We start from the raw sequence: 19,418 nt of genomic DNA, 5'->3' as shown, positions 1-19,418 counted from the left end.
ATGAAGTGAGACATCAGTAAGAAGTGTTTGAGATATGCTGTTCCTAGATATGAAGTGAGACATCAGTAAGAAGTGTTTGAGATATGCTCTCCCTAGATATGAAGTGAGACATCAGTAAGAAGTGTTTGAGATATGCTGTTCCTAGATATGAAGTGAGACATCAGTAAGAAATGTTTGAGATATGCTCTTCCTAGATATGAAGTGAAACATCAGTAAGAAGTTTTTGAGATATGCTGTCCCTAGATATGAAGTGAGACATCAGTAAGAAGTGTTTGAGACATGCTGTTTCTAGATATGAAGTGAGACATCAGTAAGAAGTGTTTGAGATATGCTCTCCTAGATATGAAGTGAGACATCAGTAAGAAATGTTTGAGATATGCTTTCCCTAGATATGAAGTGAGACATCAGTAAGAAGTTTTGAGATATGCTCTCCTAGATATGAAGTGAGACATCAGTAAGAAATGTTTGAGATATGCTTTCCCTAGATATGAAGTGAGACATCAGTAAGAAGTTTTGAGATATGCTCTCCTAGATATGAAGTGAGACATCAGTAAGAAGTTTTTGAGATATGCTCTCCTAGGTATGAAGTTAGACATCAGTAAGAAGTGTTTGAGATATGCTCTCCTAGGTATGAAGTGAGACATCACTAAGAAGTGTTTGAGATATGCTCTCCTAGTTATGAATTGAGACATCAGTAAGAAATGTTTGAGATATGCTCTCCTAGATATGAAGTTAGACATCAGTAAGAAGTGTTTGAGATATGCTCTCCTAGATATGAAGTGAGATATCAGTAAGAAGTGTTTGAGATATGCCTCCCTAGATATGAAGTGAGACATCAGTAAGAAGTTTTTGAGATATGCTCTCCCTAGATATGAAGTGAGACATCAGTAACAAATGTTTGAGATATGCTGTCCCTAGATATGAAGTGAGACATCAGTAAGAAGTGTTTGAGACATGCTGTTCCTAGATATGAAGTGAGACATCAGTAAGAAGTGTTTGAGATATGCTGTTCCTAGATATGAAGTGAGACATCAGTAAGAAATGTTTGAGATATGCTCTCCTAGATATGAAGTGAGACATCAGTAAGAAGTTTTGAGATATGCTGTCCCTAGATATGAAGTGAGACATCAGTAAGAAGTGTTTTAGACATGCTCTTTCTAGATATGAAGTGAGACATCAGTAAGAAGTGTTTGAGATATGCTCTCTCTAGATATGAAGTGAGACATCAGTAAGAAGTGTTTGAGATATGCTGTTCCTAGATATGAAGTGAGACATCAGTAAGAAATGTTTGAGATATGCTCTCCCTAGATATGAAGTGAGACATCAGTAAGAAGTTTTTGAGATATGCTCTCCCTAGGTATGAAGTTAGACATCAGTAAGAAGTGTTTGAGATATGCTCTCCCTAGGTATGAAGTTAGACATCAGTAAGAAGTGCTTGAGATATGCTCTCCCTAGGTATGAAGTGAGACATCACTAAGAAGTGTTTGAGATATGCTCTCCCTAGTTATGAAGTGAGACATCAGTAAGAAGTTTTTGAGATATGCTCTCCGTAGATATGAAGTTAGACATCAGTAAGAAGTGTTTGAGATATGCTCTCCTAGATATGAAGTGAGACATCAGTAAGAAGTGTTTGAGATATGCTCTCCTAGATATGAAGTGAGACATCAGTAAGAAGTGTTTGAGATATGCTCTCCCTAGATATGAAGTGAGACATTAGTAAGAAATTTTAGAGATATGCTCTCCCTAGATATGAAGTTAGACATCAGTAAGAAGTTTTTGAGATATGCTGTCCCTAGATATGAAGTGAGACATCAGTAAGAAATGTTTGAGATATGCTCTCCTAGATATGAAGTGAGACATCAGTAAGAAGTTTTGAGATATGCTGTCCCTTGATATGAAGTGAGACATCAGTAAGAAGTGTTTGAGACATGCTGTTTCTAGATATGAAGTGAGACATCAGTAAGAAGTGTTTGAGATATGCTCTCCTAGATATGAAGTGAGACATCAGTAAGAAATGTTTGAGATATGCTTTCCCTAGATATGAAGTGAGACATCAGTAAGAAGTTTTGAGATATGCTCTCCTAGATATGAAGTGAGACATCAGTAAGAAATGTTTGAGATATGCTTTCCTAGATATGAAGTGAGACATCAGTAAGAAGTTTTGAGATATGCTCTCCTAGATATGAAGTGAGACATCAGTAAGAAGTTTTGAGATATGCTCTCCTAGGTATGAAGTTAGACATCAGTAAGAAGTGTTTGATATATGCTCTCCCTAGGTATGAAGTTAGACATCAGTAAGAAGTGTTTGAGATATGCTCTCCTAGGATATGAAGTGAGACATCACTAAGAAGTGTTTGAGATATGCTCTCCCTAGTTATGAATTGAGACATCAGTAAGAAATGTTTGAGATATGCTCTCCCTAGATATGAAGTTAGACATCAGTAAGAAGTGTTTGAGATATGCTCTCCTAGATATGAAGTGAGACATCAGTAAGAAGTGTTTGAGATATGCTCTCCCTAGATATGAAGTGAGACATCAGTAAGAAGTTTTGAGATATGCTCTCCTAGATATGAAGTGAGACATCAGTAACAAATGTTTGAGATATGCTGTCCCTAGATATGAAGTGAGACATCAGTAAGAAGTGTTTGAGACATGCTGTTCCTAGATATGAAGTGAGACATCAGTAAGAAGTGTTTGAGATATGCTGTTCCTAGATATGAAGTGAGACATCAGTAAGAAATGTTTGAGATATGCTCTCCTAGATATGAAGTGAGACATCAGTAAGAAGTTTTGAGATATGCTGTCCCTAGATATGAAGTTAGACATCAGTAAGAAGTGTTTGAGATATGCTCTCCCTAGATATGAAGTTAGACATCAGTAAGAAGTGTTTGAGATATGCTCTCCCTAGGTATGAAGTGAGACATCAGTAAGAAGTGTTTGAGATATGCTCTCCCTAGATATGAAGTGAGACATCAGTAAGAAGTTTTTGAGATATGTTCTCCCTAGATATGAAGTTAGACATCAGTAAGAAGTGTTTGAGATATGCTCTCCTAGATATGAAGTGAGACATCAGTAAGAAGTGTTTGAGATATGCTCTCCCTAGATATGAAGTGAGACATCAGTAAGAAGTGTTTGAGATATGCTCCTAGATATGAAGTGAGACATTAGTAAGAAATTTTAGAGATATGCTCTCCCTAGATATGAAGTGAGACATCAGTAAGAAATGTTTGAGATATGCTCTCCCTAGATATGAAGTGAGACATCAGTAAGAAGTTTTTGAGATATGCTGTCCCTAGATATGAAGTGAGACATCAGTAAGAAGTGTTTGAGATATGCTCTCCTAGATATGAAGTGAGACATCAGTAAGAAGTGTTTGAGATATGCTCTCCCTAGATATGAAGTGAGACATCAGTAAGAAGTGTTTGAGATATGCTCTCCCTAGGTATGAAGTGAGACATCAGTAAGAAGTGTTTGAGATATGCTCTCCCTAGGTATGAAGTGAGACATCAGTAAGAAGTGTTTGAGATATGCTCTCCCTAGGTATGAAGTGAGACATCACTAAGAAGTGTTTGAGATATGCTCTCCCTAGTTATGAAGTGAGACATCAGTAAGAAATGTTTGAGATATGCTCTCCCTAGATATGAAGTTAGACATCAGTAAGAAGTGTTTGAGATATGCTCTCCCTAGATATGAAGTGAGACATCAGTAAGAAGTGTTTGAGATATGCTCTCCCTAGATATGAAGTGAGACATCAGTAAGAAGTTTTTGAGATATGCTCTCCTAGATATGAAGTGAGACATCAGTAACAAATGTTTGAGATATGCTGTCCCTAGATATGAAGTGAGACATCAGTAAGAAGTGTTTGAGACATGCTGTTCCTAGATATGAAGTGAGACATCAGTAAGAAGTGTTTGAGATATGCTGTTCCTAGATATGAAGTGAGACATCAGTAAGAAATGTTTGAGATATGCTCTCCTAGATATGAAGTGAGACATCAGTAAGAAGTTTTGAGATATGCTGTCCCTAGATATGAAGTGAGACATCAGTAAGAAGTGTTTTAGACATGCTCTTTCTAGATATGAAGTGAGACATCAGTAAGAAGTGTTTGAGATATGCTCTCTCTAGATATGAAGTGAGACATCAGTAAGAAGTGTTTGAGATATGCTGTTCCTAGATATGAAGTGAGACATCAGTAAGAAATGTTTGAGATATGCTCTCCCTAGATATGAAGTGAGACATCAGTAAGAAGTTTTTGAGATATGCTCTCCCTAGGTATGAAGTTAGACATCAGTAAGAAGTGTTTGAGATATGCTCTCCCTAGATATGAAGTGAGACATCAGTAAGAAGTGTTTGAGATATGCTCTCCCTAGATATGAAGTGAGACATCAGTAAGAAGTGTTTGAGATATGCTCTCCCTAGATATGAAGTGAGACATTAGTAAGAAATTTTAGAGATATGCTCTCCCTAGATATGAAGTTAGACATCAGTAAGAAGTTTTTGAGATATGCTGTCCCTAGATATGAAGTGAGACATCAGTAAGAAATGTTTGAGATATGCTCTCCCTAGATATGAAGTGAGACATCAGTAAGAAGTTTTTGAGATATGCTGTCCCTAGATATGAAGTGAGACATCAGTAAGAAGTGTTTGAGACATGCTGTTTCTAGATATGAAGTGAGACATCAGTAAGAAGTGTTTGAGATATGCTCTCCCTAGATATGAAGTGAGACATCAGTAAGAAATGTTTGAGATATGCTTTCCCTAGATATGAAGTGAGACATCAGTAAGAAGTTTTTGAGATATGCTCTCCCTAGATATGAAGTGAGACATCAGTAAGAAGTTTTTGAGATATGCTCTCCCTAGGTATGAAGTTAGACATCAGTAAGAAGTGTTTGAGATATGCTCTCCCTAGGTATGAAGTTAGACATCAGTAAGAAGTGTTTGAGATATGCTCTCCCTAGGTATGAAGTGAGACATCACTAAGAAGTGTTTGAGATATGCTCTCCCTAGTTATGAATTGAGACATCAGTAAGAAATGTTTGAGATATGCTCTCCCTAGATATGAAGTTAGACATCAGTAAGAAGTGTTTGAGATATGCTCTCCCTAGATATGAAGTGAGATATCAGTAAGAAGTGTTGAGATATGCTCTCCTAGATATGAAGTGAGACATCAGTAAGAAGTTTTGAGATATGCTCTCCTAGATATGAAGTTAGACATCAGTAACAAATGTTTGAGATATGCTGTCCCTAGATATGAAGTGAGACATCAGTAAGAAGTGTTTGAGACATGCTGTTCCTAGATATGAAGTGAGACATCAGTAAGAAGTGTTTGAGATATGCTGTTCCTAGATATGAAGTGAGACATCAGTAAGAAATGTTTGAGATATGCTCTCCCTAGATATGAAGTGAGACATCAGTAAGAAGTTTTTGAGATATGCTGTCCCTAGATATGAAGTGAGACATCAGTAAGAAGTGTTTTAGACATGCTCTTTCTAGATATGAAGTGAGACATCAGTAAGAAGTGTTTGAGATATGCTCTCTCTAGATATGAAGTGAGACATCAGTAAGAAGTGTTTGAGATATGCTGTTCCTAGATATGAAGTGAGACATCAGTAAGAAATGTTTGAGATATGCTCTCCCTAGATATGAAGTGAGACATCAGTAAGAAGTTTTTGAGATATGCTCTCCCTAGGTATGAAGTTAGACATCAGTAAGAAGTGTTTGAGATATGCTCTCCCTAGGTATGAAGTTAGACATCAGTAAGAAGTGTTTGAGATATGCTCTCTCTAGATATGAAGTGAGACATCAGTAAGAAGTGTTTGAGATATGCTGTTCCTAGATATGAAGTGAGACATCAGTAAGAAATGTTTGAGATATGCTCTCCCTAGATATGAAGTGAGACATCAGTAAGAAGTTTTTGAGATATGCTCTCCCTAGGTATGAAGTTAGACATCAGTAAGAAGTGTTTGAGATATGCTCTCCCTAGATATGAAGTGAGACATCAGTAAGAAGTGTTTGAGATATGCTCTCCCTAGATATGAAGTGAGACATCAGTAAGAAGTGTTTGAGATATGCTCTCCCTAGATATGAAGTGAGACATTAGTAAGAAATTTTAGAGATATGCTCTCCTAGATATGAAGTTAGACATCAGTAAGAAGTTTTGAGATATGCTGTCCCTAGATATGAAGTGAGACATCAGTAAGAAATGTTTGAGATATGCTCTCCCTAGATATGAAGTGAGACATCAGTAAGAAGTTTTTGAGATATGCTGTCCCTTGATATGAAGTGAGACATCAGTAAGAAGTGTTTGAGACATGCTGTTTCTAGATATGAAGTGAGACATCAGTAAGAAGTGTTTGAGATATGCTCTCCCTAGATATGAAGTGAGACATCAGTAAGAAATGTTTGAGATATGCTTTCCCTAGATATGAAGTGAGACATCAGTAAGAAGTTTTTGAGATATGCTCTCCCTAGATATGAAGTGAGACATCAGTAAGAAGTTTTTGAGATATGCTCTCCCTAGGTATGAAGTTAGACATCAGTAAGAAGTGTTTGATATATGCTCTCCCTAGGTATGAAGTTAGACATCAGTAAGAAGTGTTTGAGATATGCTCTCCCTAGGTATGAAGTGAGACATCACTAAGAAGTGTTTGAGATATGCTCTCCCTAGTTATGAATTGAGACATCAGTAAGAAATGTTTGAGATATGCTCTCCCTAGATATGAAGTTAGACATCAGTAAGAAGTGTTTGAGATATGCTCTCCCTAGATATGAAGTGAGATATCAGTAAGAAGTGTTTGAGATATGCTCTCCCTAGATATGAAGTGAGACATCAGTAAGAAGTTTTTGAGATATGCTCTCCCTAGATATGAAGTTAGACATCAGTAACAAATGTTTGAGATATGCTGTCCCTAGATATGAAGTGAGACATCAGTAAGAAGTGTTTGAGACATGCTGTTCCTAGATATGAAGTGAGACATCAGTAAGAAGTGTTTGAGATATGCTGTTCCTAGATATGAAGTGAGACATCAGTAAGAAATGTTTGAGATATGCTCTCCCTAGATATGAAGTGAGACATCAGTAAGAAGTTTTTGAGATATGCTGTCCCTAGATATGAAGTGAGACATCAGTAAGAAGTGTTTTAGACATGCTCTTTCTAGATATGAAGTGAGACATCAGTAAGAAGTGTTTGAGATATGCTCTCTCTAGATATGAAGTGAGACATCAGTAAGAAGTGTTTGAGATATGCTGTTCCTAGATATGAAGTGAGACATCAGTAAGAAATGTTTGAGATATGCTCTCCCTAGATATGAAGTGAGACATCAGTAAGAAGTTTTTGAGATATGCTCTCCCTAGGTATGAAGTTAGACATCAGTAAGAAGTGTTTAAGATATGCTCTCCCTAGGTATGAAGTTAGACATCAGTAAGAAGTGTTTGAGATATGCTCTCCCTAGGTATGAAGTGAGACATCACTAAGAAGTGTTTGAGATATGCTCTCCCTAGTTATGAAGTGAGACATCAGTAAGAAGTTTTTGAGATATGCTCTCCTAGATATGAAGTTAGACATCAGTAAGAAGTGTTTGAGATATGCTCTCCCTAGATATGAAGTGAGACATCAGTAAGAAGTGTTTGAGATATGCTCTCCCTAGATATGAAGTGAGACATCAGTAAGAAGTGTTTGAGATATGCTCTCCCTAGATATGAAGTGAGACATTAGTAAGAAATTTTAGAGATATGCTCTCCCTTGATATGAAGTGAGACATCAGTAAGAAATGTTTGAGATATGCTCTCCCTAGATATGAAGTGAGACATCAGTAAGAAGTTTTTGAGATATGCTGTCCCTAGATATGAAGTGAGACATCAGTAAGAAGTGTTTGAGATATGCTCTCCCTAGATATGAAGTGAGACATCAGTAAGAAGTGTTTGAGATATGCTCTCCCTAGGTATGAAGTTAGACATCAGTAAGAAGTGTTTGAGATATGCTCTCCCTAGGTATGAAGTGAGACATCAGTAAGAAGTGTTTGAGATATGCTCTCCCTAGGTATGAAGTGAGACATCAGTAAGAAGTGTTTGAGATATGCTCTCCCTAGATATGAAGTGAGACATCAGTAAGAAGTGTTTGAGATATGCTCTCCCTAGATATGAAGTTAGACATCAGAATGCTCTCCCTAGATATGAAGTGAGACATCAGTAAGAAGTGTTTGAGATATGCTCTCCCTAGATATGAAGTGAGACATCAGTAAGAAGTGTTTGAGATATGCTCTCCCTAGATATGAAGTGAGACATTAGTAAGAAATTTTAGAGATATGCTCTCCCTAGATATGAAGTTAGACATCAGTAAGAAGTTTTTGAGATATGCTGTCCCTAGATATGAAGTGAGACATCAGTAAGAAATGTTTGAGATATGCTCTCCCTAGATATGAAGTGAGACATCAGTAAGAAGTTTTTGAGATATGCTGTCCCTTGATATGAAGTGAGACATCAGTAAGAAGTGTTTGAGACATGCTGTTTCTAGATATGAAGTGAGACATCAGTAAGAAGTGTTTGAGATATGCTCTCCCTAGATATGAAGTGAGACATCAGTAAGAAATGTTTGAGATATGCTTTCCCTAGATATGAAGTGAGACATCAGTAAGAAGTTTTTGAGATATGCTCTCCCTAGATATGAAGTGAGACATCAGTAAGAAATGTTTGAGATATGCTTTCCCTAGATATGAAGTGAGACATCAGTAAGAAGTTTTTGAGATATGCTCTCCCTAGATATGAAGTGAGACATCAGTAAGAAGTTTTTGAGATATGCTCTCCCTAGGTATGAAGTTAGACATCAGTAAGAAGTGTTTGATATATGCTCTCCCTAGGTATGAAGTTAGACATCAGTAAGAAGTGTTTGAGATATGCTCTCCCTAGGTATGAAGTGAGACATCACTAAGAAGTGTTTGAGATATGCTCTCCCTACTTGTGAATTGAGACATCAGTAAGAAATGTTTGAGATATGCTCTCCCTAGATATGAAGTTAGACATCAGTAAGAAGTGTTTGAGATATGCTCTCCCTAGATATGAAGTGAGATATCAGTAAGAAGTGTTTGAGATATGCTCTCCCTAGATATTAAGTGAGACATCAGTAAGAAGTTTTTGAGATATGCTCTCCCTAGATATGAAGTTAGACATCAGTAACAAATGTTTGAGATATGCTGTCCCTGGATATGAAGTGAGACATCAGTAAGAAGTGTTTGAGACATGCTGTTCCTAGATATGAAGTGAGACATCAGTAAGAAGTGTTTGAGATATGCTGTTCCTAGATATGAAGTGAGACATCAGTAAGAAATGTTTGAGATATGCTCTCCCTAGATATGAAGTGAGACATCAGTAAGAAGTTTTTGAGATATGCTGTCCCTAGATATGAAGTGAGACATCAGTAAGAAGTTTTTGAGATATGCTGTCCCTAGATATGAAGTGAGACATCAGTAAGAAGTTTTTGAGATATGCTGTCCCTAGATATGAAGTGAGACATCAGTAAGAAGTGTTTGAGACATGCTGTTCCTAGATATGAAGTGAGACATCAGTAAGAAGTGTTTGAGATATGCTCTCCCTAGATATGAAGTGAGACATCAGTAAGAAGTGTTTGAGATATGCTGTTCCTAGATATGAAGTGAGACATCAGTAAGAAATGTTTGAGATATGCTCTCCCTAGATATGAAGTGAGACATCAGTAAGAAGTTTTTGAGATATGCTGTCCCTTGATATGAAGTGAGACATCAGTAAGAAGTGTTTGAGACATGCTGTTCCTAGATATGAAGTGAGACATCAGTAAGAAGTGTTTGAGATATGCTCTCCCTAGATATGAAGTGAGACATCAGTAAGAAATGTTTGAGATATGCTTTTCCTAGATATGAAGTGAGACATCAGTAAGAAGTTTTTGAGATATGCTCTCCCTAGATATGAAGTGAGACATCAGTAAGAAGTGTTTGAGATATGCTCTCCTTAGATATGAAGTGAGACATCAGTAAGAAGTGTTTGAGATATGCTCTCCCTAGATATGAAGTGAGACATCAGTGCTTCCTCTTGACACCATTTCTAAATATACGGTTTTGTACTTACGGTTGCTAGGACTAGTGAGTGATCAATATACTATTGTACGTAATCCTTTTATTTTGTACATCTGTAACAAGGTTTTTTGTGTTGTTCAAAAGCATTAGAGTTTGTGATTATCTATTGAATCATAAACCTACTCACTGTTTTTAACCATTTGTCGTTTTGTTTCCGAAATACGTACCAATCATCGCCTGTGTCTGTATTTGTATCAAAACAGCAGGAAAACTTTCATGCACGTGCAAAAGTCATCACGAGACAAACACACAGTAACTAGGACGAAGGAAATGTGTACATTCAACGTGTCTCTCTTGTGTACGTGGTGACATGCTAACAAATGTGGTCTTTCCACGGAAACTTCGGTTTTAAACCTGTACAGATACACGTGGACTAAGGATCACTTCCGATCAATTAGATATTCTGGGAAAAAGAAACCTGCCATCAAATACGTGACACGCTGTCCTTTCTTTCTTTGGTATTTTTTTATTCTAAATAAACACGCTGTTTGGTTCAGGAGTTTTGACAGTTGAAGTACGCTATTTTCAGTTTGAAAATAATTAAAAATTGAATAGAGTAGTTCTGGACAAAGAGGATAGATTGCGCTGTTTACTTTGCAACTAATCACGCATCGTCTGGTGAAAAAGCTAAAAAATCAATGTATTTATAGAGGCGGATCCACGAACTGCGTAACGTAGGGGAGGCCGGTTTTACAACAACAGTAAAGTCTACATTAATAATTAATATCTTACTTTCCGGTGCTTATAAACAAACAAATATTGTGTAGCTTAGAATTTCAGAAAAATATGTTGCTTAGCAAGTTAATGAAACAGACTGAAAATATCCATGGTTTCTTACCTTTAATTTAGGCAAGCGTTCTAGGGCCGAAACTTATGTTTCTTTGGTACATATAATCTGGGTGATTTAAAAATCCAGATGTTATATGTATTGATCAAACCAGAAAACATTCTGAATCGAAGCACGTCTTACAGCGTATCTTGTAAGTTATCTTGAGTAATGCATTATAATATACTGTCAGATGATCATTGAAACAATTAAAAGGTAAATTTTCTTAAAATATTGAAGAATATATATAAAATATGCAGCCAATCTAATAATTTAGATGAGAGCGTATATATGTAATATATATTGTCTAGCAGGCTATTTACAAATACCTTTTGTGAGTCCATGTGTCAGTTAAATGAGGAACAATTACGTTTGTCTTTGAGCAAAAGAGATTGTCTATAATGCGTTGTTGGTAAAATTGTTTGTGTTTCTCCCTTTTTGGTACATCCCTCGCAATAGAGTGCTCACGTTCGCTAATTACACGTGGAATTTATTTTTTCCGCTGGATGACACCGTTCCTTGTCATATTACTGAGTGCAAGAAAAACTCAGTATCAAAGTGAGCGCTTTTAACAGTTGTCATGTCAATAAGGAAATTACAAAGAAGAAATATTCGATTCAAATTAGTTTGTTCGACACATCGCAATGAAACCCAGCTAGTATATAATACTATATGAATAATTTATATAAAATGAACAACACAAAACATAGACTCAAACACGTTCCTCCCTTTATGTGCCTTAAACTAACGGATCGATGCTAATATGAAAATGAAATTGTAGGAATTGAAAAAGATGAATGACATTCCGGCAATGTATGCTTCAGAAGGAACATTGTGATATTATGTATTTCTGCATTTAGGTGTTAAGGTAATACAAAATATGACAGGCACTTGACTGTTAGTTACACAAATCACCTAGCCTATTGTGTTTGTAAGTGATTACTATAAGTTACAGCGTGTTCCGTAGCTTATTGTGTAGCATTATGTTTGTTGTTTGTTTGTTATTTTAATTTCTCGCAAAGCTATACGAGGGCTATCTGCGTAGCCGTCCCTAATTTAGCAGTCTAAGGCTAGAGGGAAGGCAGCTAGTCATCACCACCCGCCTCCAACTCTTGGGCTACTCTTTTACTAACGAATAGTGAGATTGACGGTAACTTTATAACGCCCCCACAACTGAAAGGGCGAGCATTTTTGGTGCGACGGGGATTCAAACCCGCGACCCTCGGATTACGAGTCGAACGCCTTAACACAATTGGCCATGTCGGGCCACGACTAGAAGGAAGTCAGCTGTTCATCACCACCCACCGTCAACTCTTAGGCTACTCTTTTACTAACGGATAGTAGGATTGACCGTCAAGTTATAATGCTCCCACGGCTAAAAGGGCGAGCATGTTTGGGGTGACGAGGATGCGAGCCCGTGACCCTCAGATTGCGAGTCGAGTGCCTTAATTACCGGGCCTGTTATGTTTGTAACCGACTACTTTGTAATATCTCCTCACATCTTCGTTACAAATAACACCGTTATTCCTGTACCACGGCCTCAGCACCAAAACTTAACATAGTAAACCTCTGTTATCAAGTAGCTCCTTTTGGTAATCAGAGAAGTTTGCCTCAATATAATTTGTCACTAACTACTCCGCTGAGTGACACGTGAGTTCATGAAAAGCTATCAGTTAGCTTATCGTAGTCTGTTGTTACGGTTCTAGTTATCTTATTTTCACACTTGATATTTACCGTGTTAATCTGAAATGCTACAGAAACGGAGATCAGTCCATTTCACACCTATACTGATGATAAAATTCGGTAAACATGTCAGAAGACGACAAAATGTCGACGTGTCATGTAACATGTGATTTGTACAAAGTGAATTCCCATAGTTAACACACTGTGATACATAGTGAACGTTTCTATGGATATAAACAAATATGTAAAATGTAAGATGTAAAACACGCTAACTGGATCAGTTATCCGTCTTTCACCGATTTTAATCCTGTCACAAAATAAGAATACGGTAAAACTAATTTGTGTGTAAATCTTTCACGTTTACATCTGTTTGTTTGTTTTTGAATTTCGCGCAAAGTTACTCGAGGGCTGTCTGCGCTAGCCGTCCTTAATTTAGCAGTGTAAGACTAGAGAGAAGACAGCTAGTCATCACCACCCACCGCCAACTCTTGGACTACTCTTTAACCAACGAATAGTGGGATTGACCGCACATTATCACGCCCCACGGTTGAAAGGGCGAGCATGTTAAGGGGAATCGAACTTGCGACCCTCAGTTCGAGTCGAGCCCCTTAACCCCCTCTCCATGAACGTTTAAATAAGAATGGAAGACGACTTGGCAATTCATCTGGTTGACACAATAACCCTGAAACTCTGATTTCACGTCTGGTTTCTGATCTACTTCATGTACTGAACTCAAAACACACGTCTGTTTTATGGGATTCGTTTGTACTACGTTTGAGAGCAATGAATTAATACTAACTTTTGATAAAAACAAGTTAATTACTTTGAGCGTCACTAAAAATCAGTCTAGAACTTAGTACAGATAACTAATTATTATTATTCCAAGTTATTATTCTAAATAATAAAATGCAATTCTTCACCATTTAGGTATCCTCACAATATTTTTGGCTTATTAATACAGCGCCACCTATTGTGGAAACTTGACATTTTGTGAGAAGCAAGTTTATTGTTTAGGTTTTTATTACGAATAGAAATGGAAAGTTTAAACAAAATCAGTTGTAACATTAGAAAGAGGAACTGAGGTGGTTATAAAGATAAGTTCAGATTTCTTCTTTCAAGAAGCTTGGGATGATCTGAACATCTTTGTCCTTTCAACAGTGGGGCTTTAGATTGTCACGATTAGTGTTGGTGTGTTTTCTTATAGCAAAGGCACATCGGGCTATCTGCTGAGCCCACCGAGGGGAATCGAACCCCTGATTTTAGCGTTGTCATGATCAGTTTCATAATTTGGAAGTTATAGATTAGAGTAACCGCTTACCGCCGACCCATTAAGCTATTTTTATTAACGATTGTAGGATTGACTGCACATTCCAACATCCCCCACAGCTAAAAGGCCTAGCATGTTCAGAGATGTAGTTTGATCTCATGACCCCCAGATATTTATTACTATCGTCACCAACTTTAAAATATATTCTCTTTTAGTATTGTCGAGAGATGGCAAACATTCAGTAAGAGATAAGACATAAGACACACTCTATGAGATATAACACAAACAACACAAGAGATAAGTATGGAAATTAGCAGCAGCTATGAACCGAAACTTGTTCTTTACAAAGGCGTATGACACACGTCTTTAAAAATAGATGACACACACTTATGTATATATACAAATACAATTATGCAAAATAAAATATGAAGAAAAGTGATAGAAATACAAAGTTATAATAAGTGATGACGAGAAAACCCACTTGTAGAGAAAAACAAAAAGTATAAACGGCTGGTTTGGGTTGAACCTGACGATGACCGAAGATGGTCGAAACGTTGTTCGCTCCTTTACATAATAATTTTTTTTCAACCCAAACCAGCCGTTTTTACATATATATATATATTAGGATGTGAATAATTATATGAACTTATGACTGAAAACAATCAAGGAAAAACATCAACCACACTGTATTTGCCACGTTTACTTAACATTAGTGTCCATTGGGAGATCTGGAATAACCCATTTAACATTAGTGTCCATTGGGAGATCTGGAATAACCCATTTAACATCAGTGTCCATTGGGAGATCTGGAATAACCCATTTAACATTAGTGTCCATTGGGAGATCTGGAATAATCCATTTAACATTAGTTTCCATTGGGAGATATGGAATAACCCATTTAACATTAGTTTCCATTGGGATATCTGGAATAACCCATTTAACATTAGTTTCCATTGGGAGATCTGGAATAATCCATTTAACATTAGTTTCCATTGGGAGATCTGGAATAACTCATTTAACATCAGTGTCCATTGGGAGATCTGGAATAACCCATTTAACATTAGTTTCCATTGGGAGATCTGGAATAACCCATTTAACATCAGTGTCCATTGGGAGATCTGGAATAACCCATTTAACATCAGTGTCCATTGGGAGATCTGGAATAACCCATTTAACATCAGTGTCCATTGGGAGATCTGGAATAACCCATTTAACATCAGTGTCCATTGGGAGATCTGGAATAACCCATTTAACATCAGTGTCCATTGGGAGATCTGGAATAACCCATTTAACATTAGTTTCCATTTGGTCCAAGAAATAATTAACACTATTTATATAACCCCTAAGTGGCACGGCGGGTTGTCTGCGGACTCCCACCACTAAAAACCATGTTTCGCTACCTGTGGTAGGCAGAGCACAGACAGCTTATTTTGCTTAATTACAAACAAATACAACGCCAAAATCAAAGGTTTGATTCCTCTCGGTGGACTCAGCAGATAGCCAGATTTGGCTTTGCTATAACAAAACACACACACGTACTCCAAACAAAAAAATATTTATATCGTGAACACGAACTGGAGGTTAGGGCACGAACTACATCGAACAAATGAAGTGTAAGTATTGTGAAACTTTAATTCACTTACAAATCATTTAACTTCTTATCTAATTCTTCATTCTAACGGGTTGCATTAAACAATTATACATGCATTAAGTTAAGAGTTTTTGTAACTTCTGGACCATTTCTCTTCTAAAGGTAAGAGAGAGAGAGAGATTCGTGTCTCAAAAACACTTCAAATTTGAATATCAGTTACAACGTTTGTCCTTTGATTATATTTGTATCAACCTGTCGATGATAGATTAATTAACTCACATAAAACTGGTTTATTAACATCTGAACGTGAGGAACATAAATGAATAAAACGTGATGAAAGTTACATATTTTAACCGAGGTTGGATAACTTATTCAATACCAATAAAGGTTAAAACACAAAGACAGCCATTCGATTATAATTAGCGCCTCATACATTAGTAGATTAAAAGATCTTAACATTAAATAAATCATTCACGAGAGTCCCTGGTTACACGGACGGATAAATCCTTCATTGTTAAAGGAAGTAATTAATAATATTAGTTTGTTAATTATGGATAATTTCTCGTTGAACAGTGAGGTTACTAAGTCATCCGATCATAACGTCACCATCTTTGTCATCAGTGTTTCATTCATGATACTGTAGTAACCATAAGCTTAGATTTCAAATACTGGGTAAGAAAATTTGGGTTTGTTCGTCCTCATGAGTAAGAAATATTGGGAAGATGAACACGAGACTTATGTCGCTGTCGTTAACTGGATTACTAATGTTATTGTTTAATGTTTTTAAAGTAATTGTGGTACGGGTAATTAAATCTTTGTTTTTCTTCTTAAACTTTTGATCAGAAAGTTGTTTTTTTTTATGTTTGGTGTCGAAATATAACTTTAGGTCTATACCACAAAGGTCTGCTGATTAGGGCACTCGACTTGCAATCTGCGTATTGGGAGTTCAACCTCTCATCCAAGTGGGCTTTTTAATGTAATAGCCAATTCTACTATTCGTTGATGAAGAGTAGTGCAGTAGTGGATGGTAGGTGGTGTTGACATGCTGCGTTCCCTTTATTCTATCATTTTAAAATTAGAGAGCTCTTCAAACAAAAAGATACATCTAGCACTGTTAGCCCTTGAGTAGTAAGTAACTTTGTGCGAAATTCCACGCACAAACTACGTCAAGGTTTCAAGTGTTAGGGTTAGTGACGTTCAAAAATAGTCCCTCAAAGCTCGGCGGTACACCCAGAGACTTATTACATTAAAATACAGGGATGGTGGGCACAGCGTATTGTGCAGGTTTGCAGCGCTCGTAGGAGAGAAAGGTTAGAAAACTGCACATAAGAGTAAGCAAGTTATCAAGTCTGATTTAAAAGTTCAAATGTTGCCTATGGACAGTTGAAAAATATATCTCAATCAAAATCACTGTAGGTTTCTTAGAATAAGTGAAATACTACCGAAACGTGTGATTTCAGTTATTTGAGGCAGACAGTGGAAAATGAAAGGGTTTTTGTTCGTATTGTAAAGATACACAGTTTGGAATTTTTTCCATTATGGGGAATCGAATACCACATTTTAGCGCTGGTATAATTCCAAGAATAATAAACAAATGAGGCAGTGGCATAAATATTCAAATTAATTTGTTCAAACTATTTAATTTGTAAAAACTATAGCCTAAGTTTTATAGTTTTTCTTCACATAAAGACGTGAGTAATCTTGCTATGGTCAACCAGTCGTACTTGTGTGATGCTATATAGGTAAACAGACTAATTTATACAGGCTTTTGTAATAAGCAGTTTACACGGAAAAATATATGGTGAAAACGTGTTCATAGCAAACAAAATGTCCAAAACTCTAAGAGAAGACTGTTGGATATTAAATGGGTGATCTACGTTTCTTTGACTAAAAACAACATATTATAAGTTAAATAACCTGTACATACATCTATATACTGGGTAGTTAAATTACTCTCGGGTTTCTTTCTGAACCTAACTTCGTTTATACCCTGTCTTCTTAATAATCACGAAATGTAAAACGTATTTCAACATGATGTGGTAGTGCATTCTGCCATGATCGAACAAAGATTCGAATCGGACAGAATAAGGGACAAAAATGACCAAGAATCACGTGTTATTTCGTAGAGAGTTACACAAGGTAATAATTATTGACTTCTTACTCTATTGCTAAGTTTTTCCCTTACCTCACCGTGACACAGGGTTCACAGTCGCATTTATCAAATTAACCTCTTTTCTCGAGTCGCGGTAACTGAAAGAACATTAGGTTCACTGTACCTGTAATGACCACTGGTCAAGGTGTCCGATATCAGTAGGCAGGACCTAGCAGATGTCATGCCCGAGGTATAAGAAACTTTTCCGTTTGGGGTTGCTTGCTGCTGGTGTGAGTGTAGTGAACCGTCACGTGAGATGAAATGCCGAGAACCAGCAGGGTTACCTTCTTACAATAACTGAAGGTTATTGATAACTCTACAGCTTCTGAGACCCATTGTGCCTAAAAGATTGAAGAAAAGTGGCACGGTTGCACGTGCTGTACCAGCAGTGCAGTGTAGGGGCACAGCTCCTCTGTATTATATACGTAGAACCTTCAATAGCTGCCCAGCTAATTCTGACTAACTTGGGTTTAGCACATATCACACTTTATTGTGGAGCAGTGAAAAGGCAGCGAGATGACAGTGACAAGCGACTTTTGTACCTCTACACATATACAGGTGCATACCGAAATCTTTTTATACTCTGGTTGCCACCGTTTCTTTCACTTCAAACCTCGGAAAAGCTTATATTCGTACTCACGTGCACGGTGGAATCCGAACACATCCACGTCTATATGTCTATATACACAAGCCAGACCTCTTTTTACATTTTAAAGCTAAGCGCTTATGTAAACAGGGATGCAGCCCGGATAAGTCGTACTTGTGTATGCATACAATGCTGGATCGCTCTGCTCAAACTTCCAGAAACAAGAGAAAATGATCTCTATCACTCGTGTTAGAATTATCATGTGGAAATATAAAGTTCAGTTAATCACGACACATTAACAATGTATTATATCACTCGTGTTAGAATTATCATGTGGAAATATAAAGTTTAGTTAATCACAACACGTTAACAATGTATTATATCACTCGTGTTAGAACTATCATGTGGAAATATAAAGTTTAGTTAATCACGACACGTTAACAATGTATTATATCACTCGTATTAGAACTATCATGTGAAAATATAAAGTTTAGTTAATCACGACACGTTAACAATGTATTATATCACTCGTGTTAGAACTATCATGTGAAAATATAAAGTTTAGTTAATCACGACACGTTAACAATGTATTATATCACTCGTGTTAGAACTATCATGTGGAAATATAAAGTTTAGTTAATCACAACACGTTAACAATGTATTATATCGCTCGTGTTAGAACTATCATGTGGAAATATAAAGTTTAGTTAATCATGACACATTAACAATGTATTATATCACTCGTGTTAGAATTATCATGTGGAAATATAAAGTTTAGTTAATCACAACACGTTAACAATGTATTATATCACTCGTGTTAGAATTATCATGTGGAAATATAAAGTTTAGTTAATCACGACACATTAACAATGTATTATATCACTCGTGTTAGAACTATCATGTGGAAATATAAAGTTTAGTTAATCACGACACATTAACAATGTATTATATCACTCGTGTTAGAACTATCATGTGGAAATATAAAGTTTAGTTAATCACGACACATTAACAATGTATTATATCACTCGTGTTAGAACTATCGTGTGGAAATATAAAGTTTAGTTAATCACGACACATTAACAATGTATTATATCACTCGTGTTAGAACTATCATGTGGAAATATAAAGTTTAGTTAATCACGACACATTAACAATGTATTATATCACTCGTGTTAGAACTATCATGTGGAAATATAAAGTTTAGTTAATC

General features: G+C 36.6%; 1 protein-coding gene across 1 annotated transcript in view; it reads right to left on the bottom strand.

The window, feature by feature from the left end:
• LOC143246905 (uncharacterized) overlaps positions 1-18,074 on the bottom strand; it is a 58,023-nt gene extending 39,949 nt beyond the window's left edge. The window contains exon 1 of the mRNA XM_076494163.1: positions 17,747-18,074. Within this exon, the coding sequence (XP_076350278.1) occupies positions 17,747-17,805 (59 nt within the window). The 5' untranslated portion in view covers positions 17,806-18,074. The remainder of the gene's footprint in view (positions 1-17,746) is intronic.
• Between the last annotated feature and the right edge of the window lie 1,344 nt (positions 18,075-19,418).

The sequence above is a fragment of the Tachypleus tridentatus genome, chromosome 3 (genome assembly GCF_004210375.1).
Source record: "Tachypleus tridentatus isolate NWPU-2018 chromosome 3, ASM421037v1, whole genome shotgun sequence".
In the NCBI taxonomy this organism is placed as follows: domain Eukaryota; kingdom Metazoa; phylum Arthropoda; class Merostomata; order Xiphosura; family Limulidae; genus Tachypleus; species Tachypleus tridentatus.
This window is presented reverse-complemented; position numbering and strand designations above follow the sequence as displayed.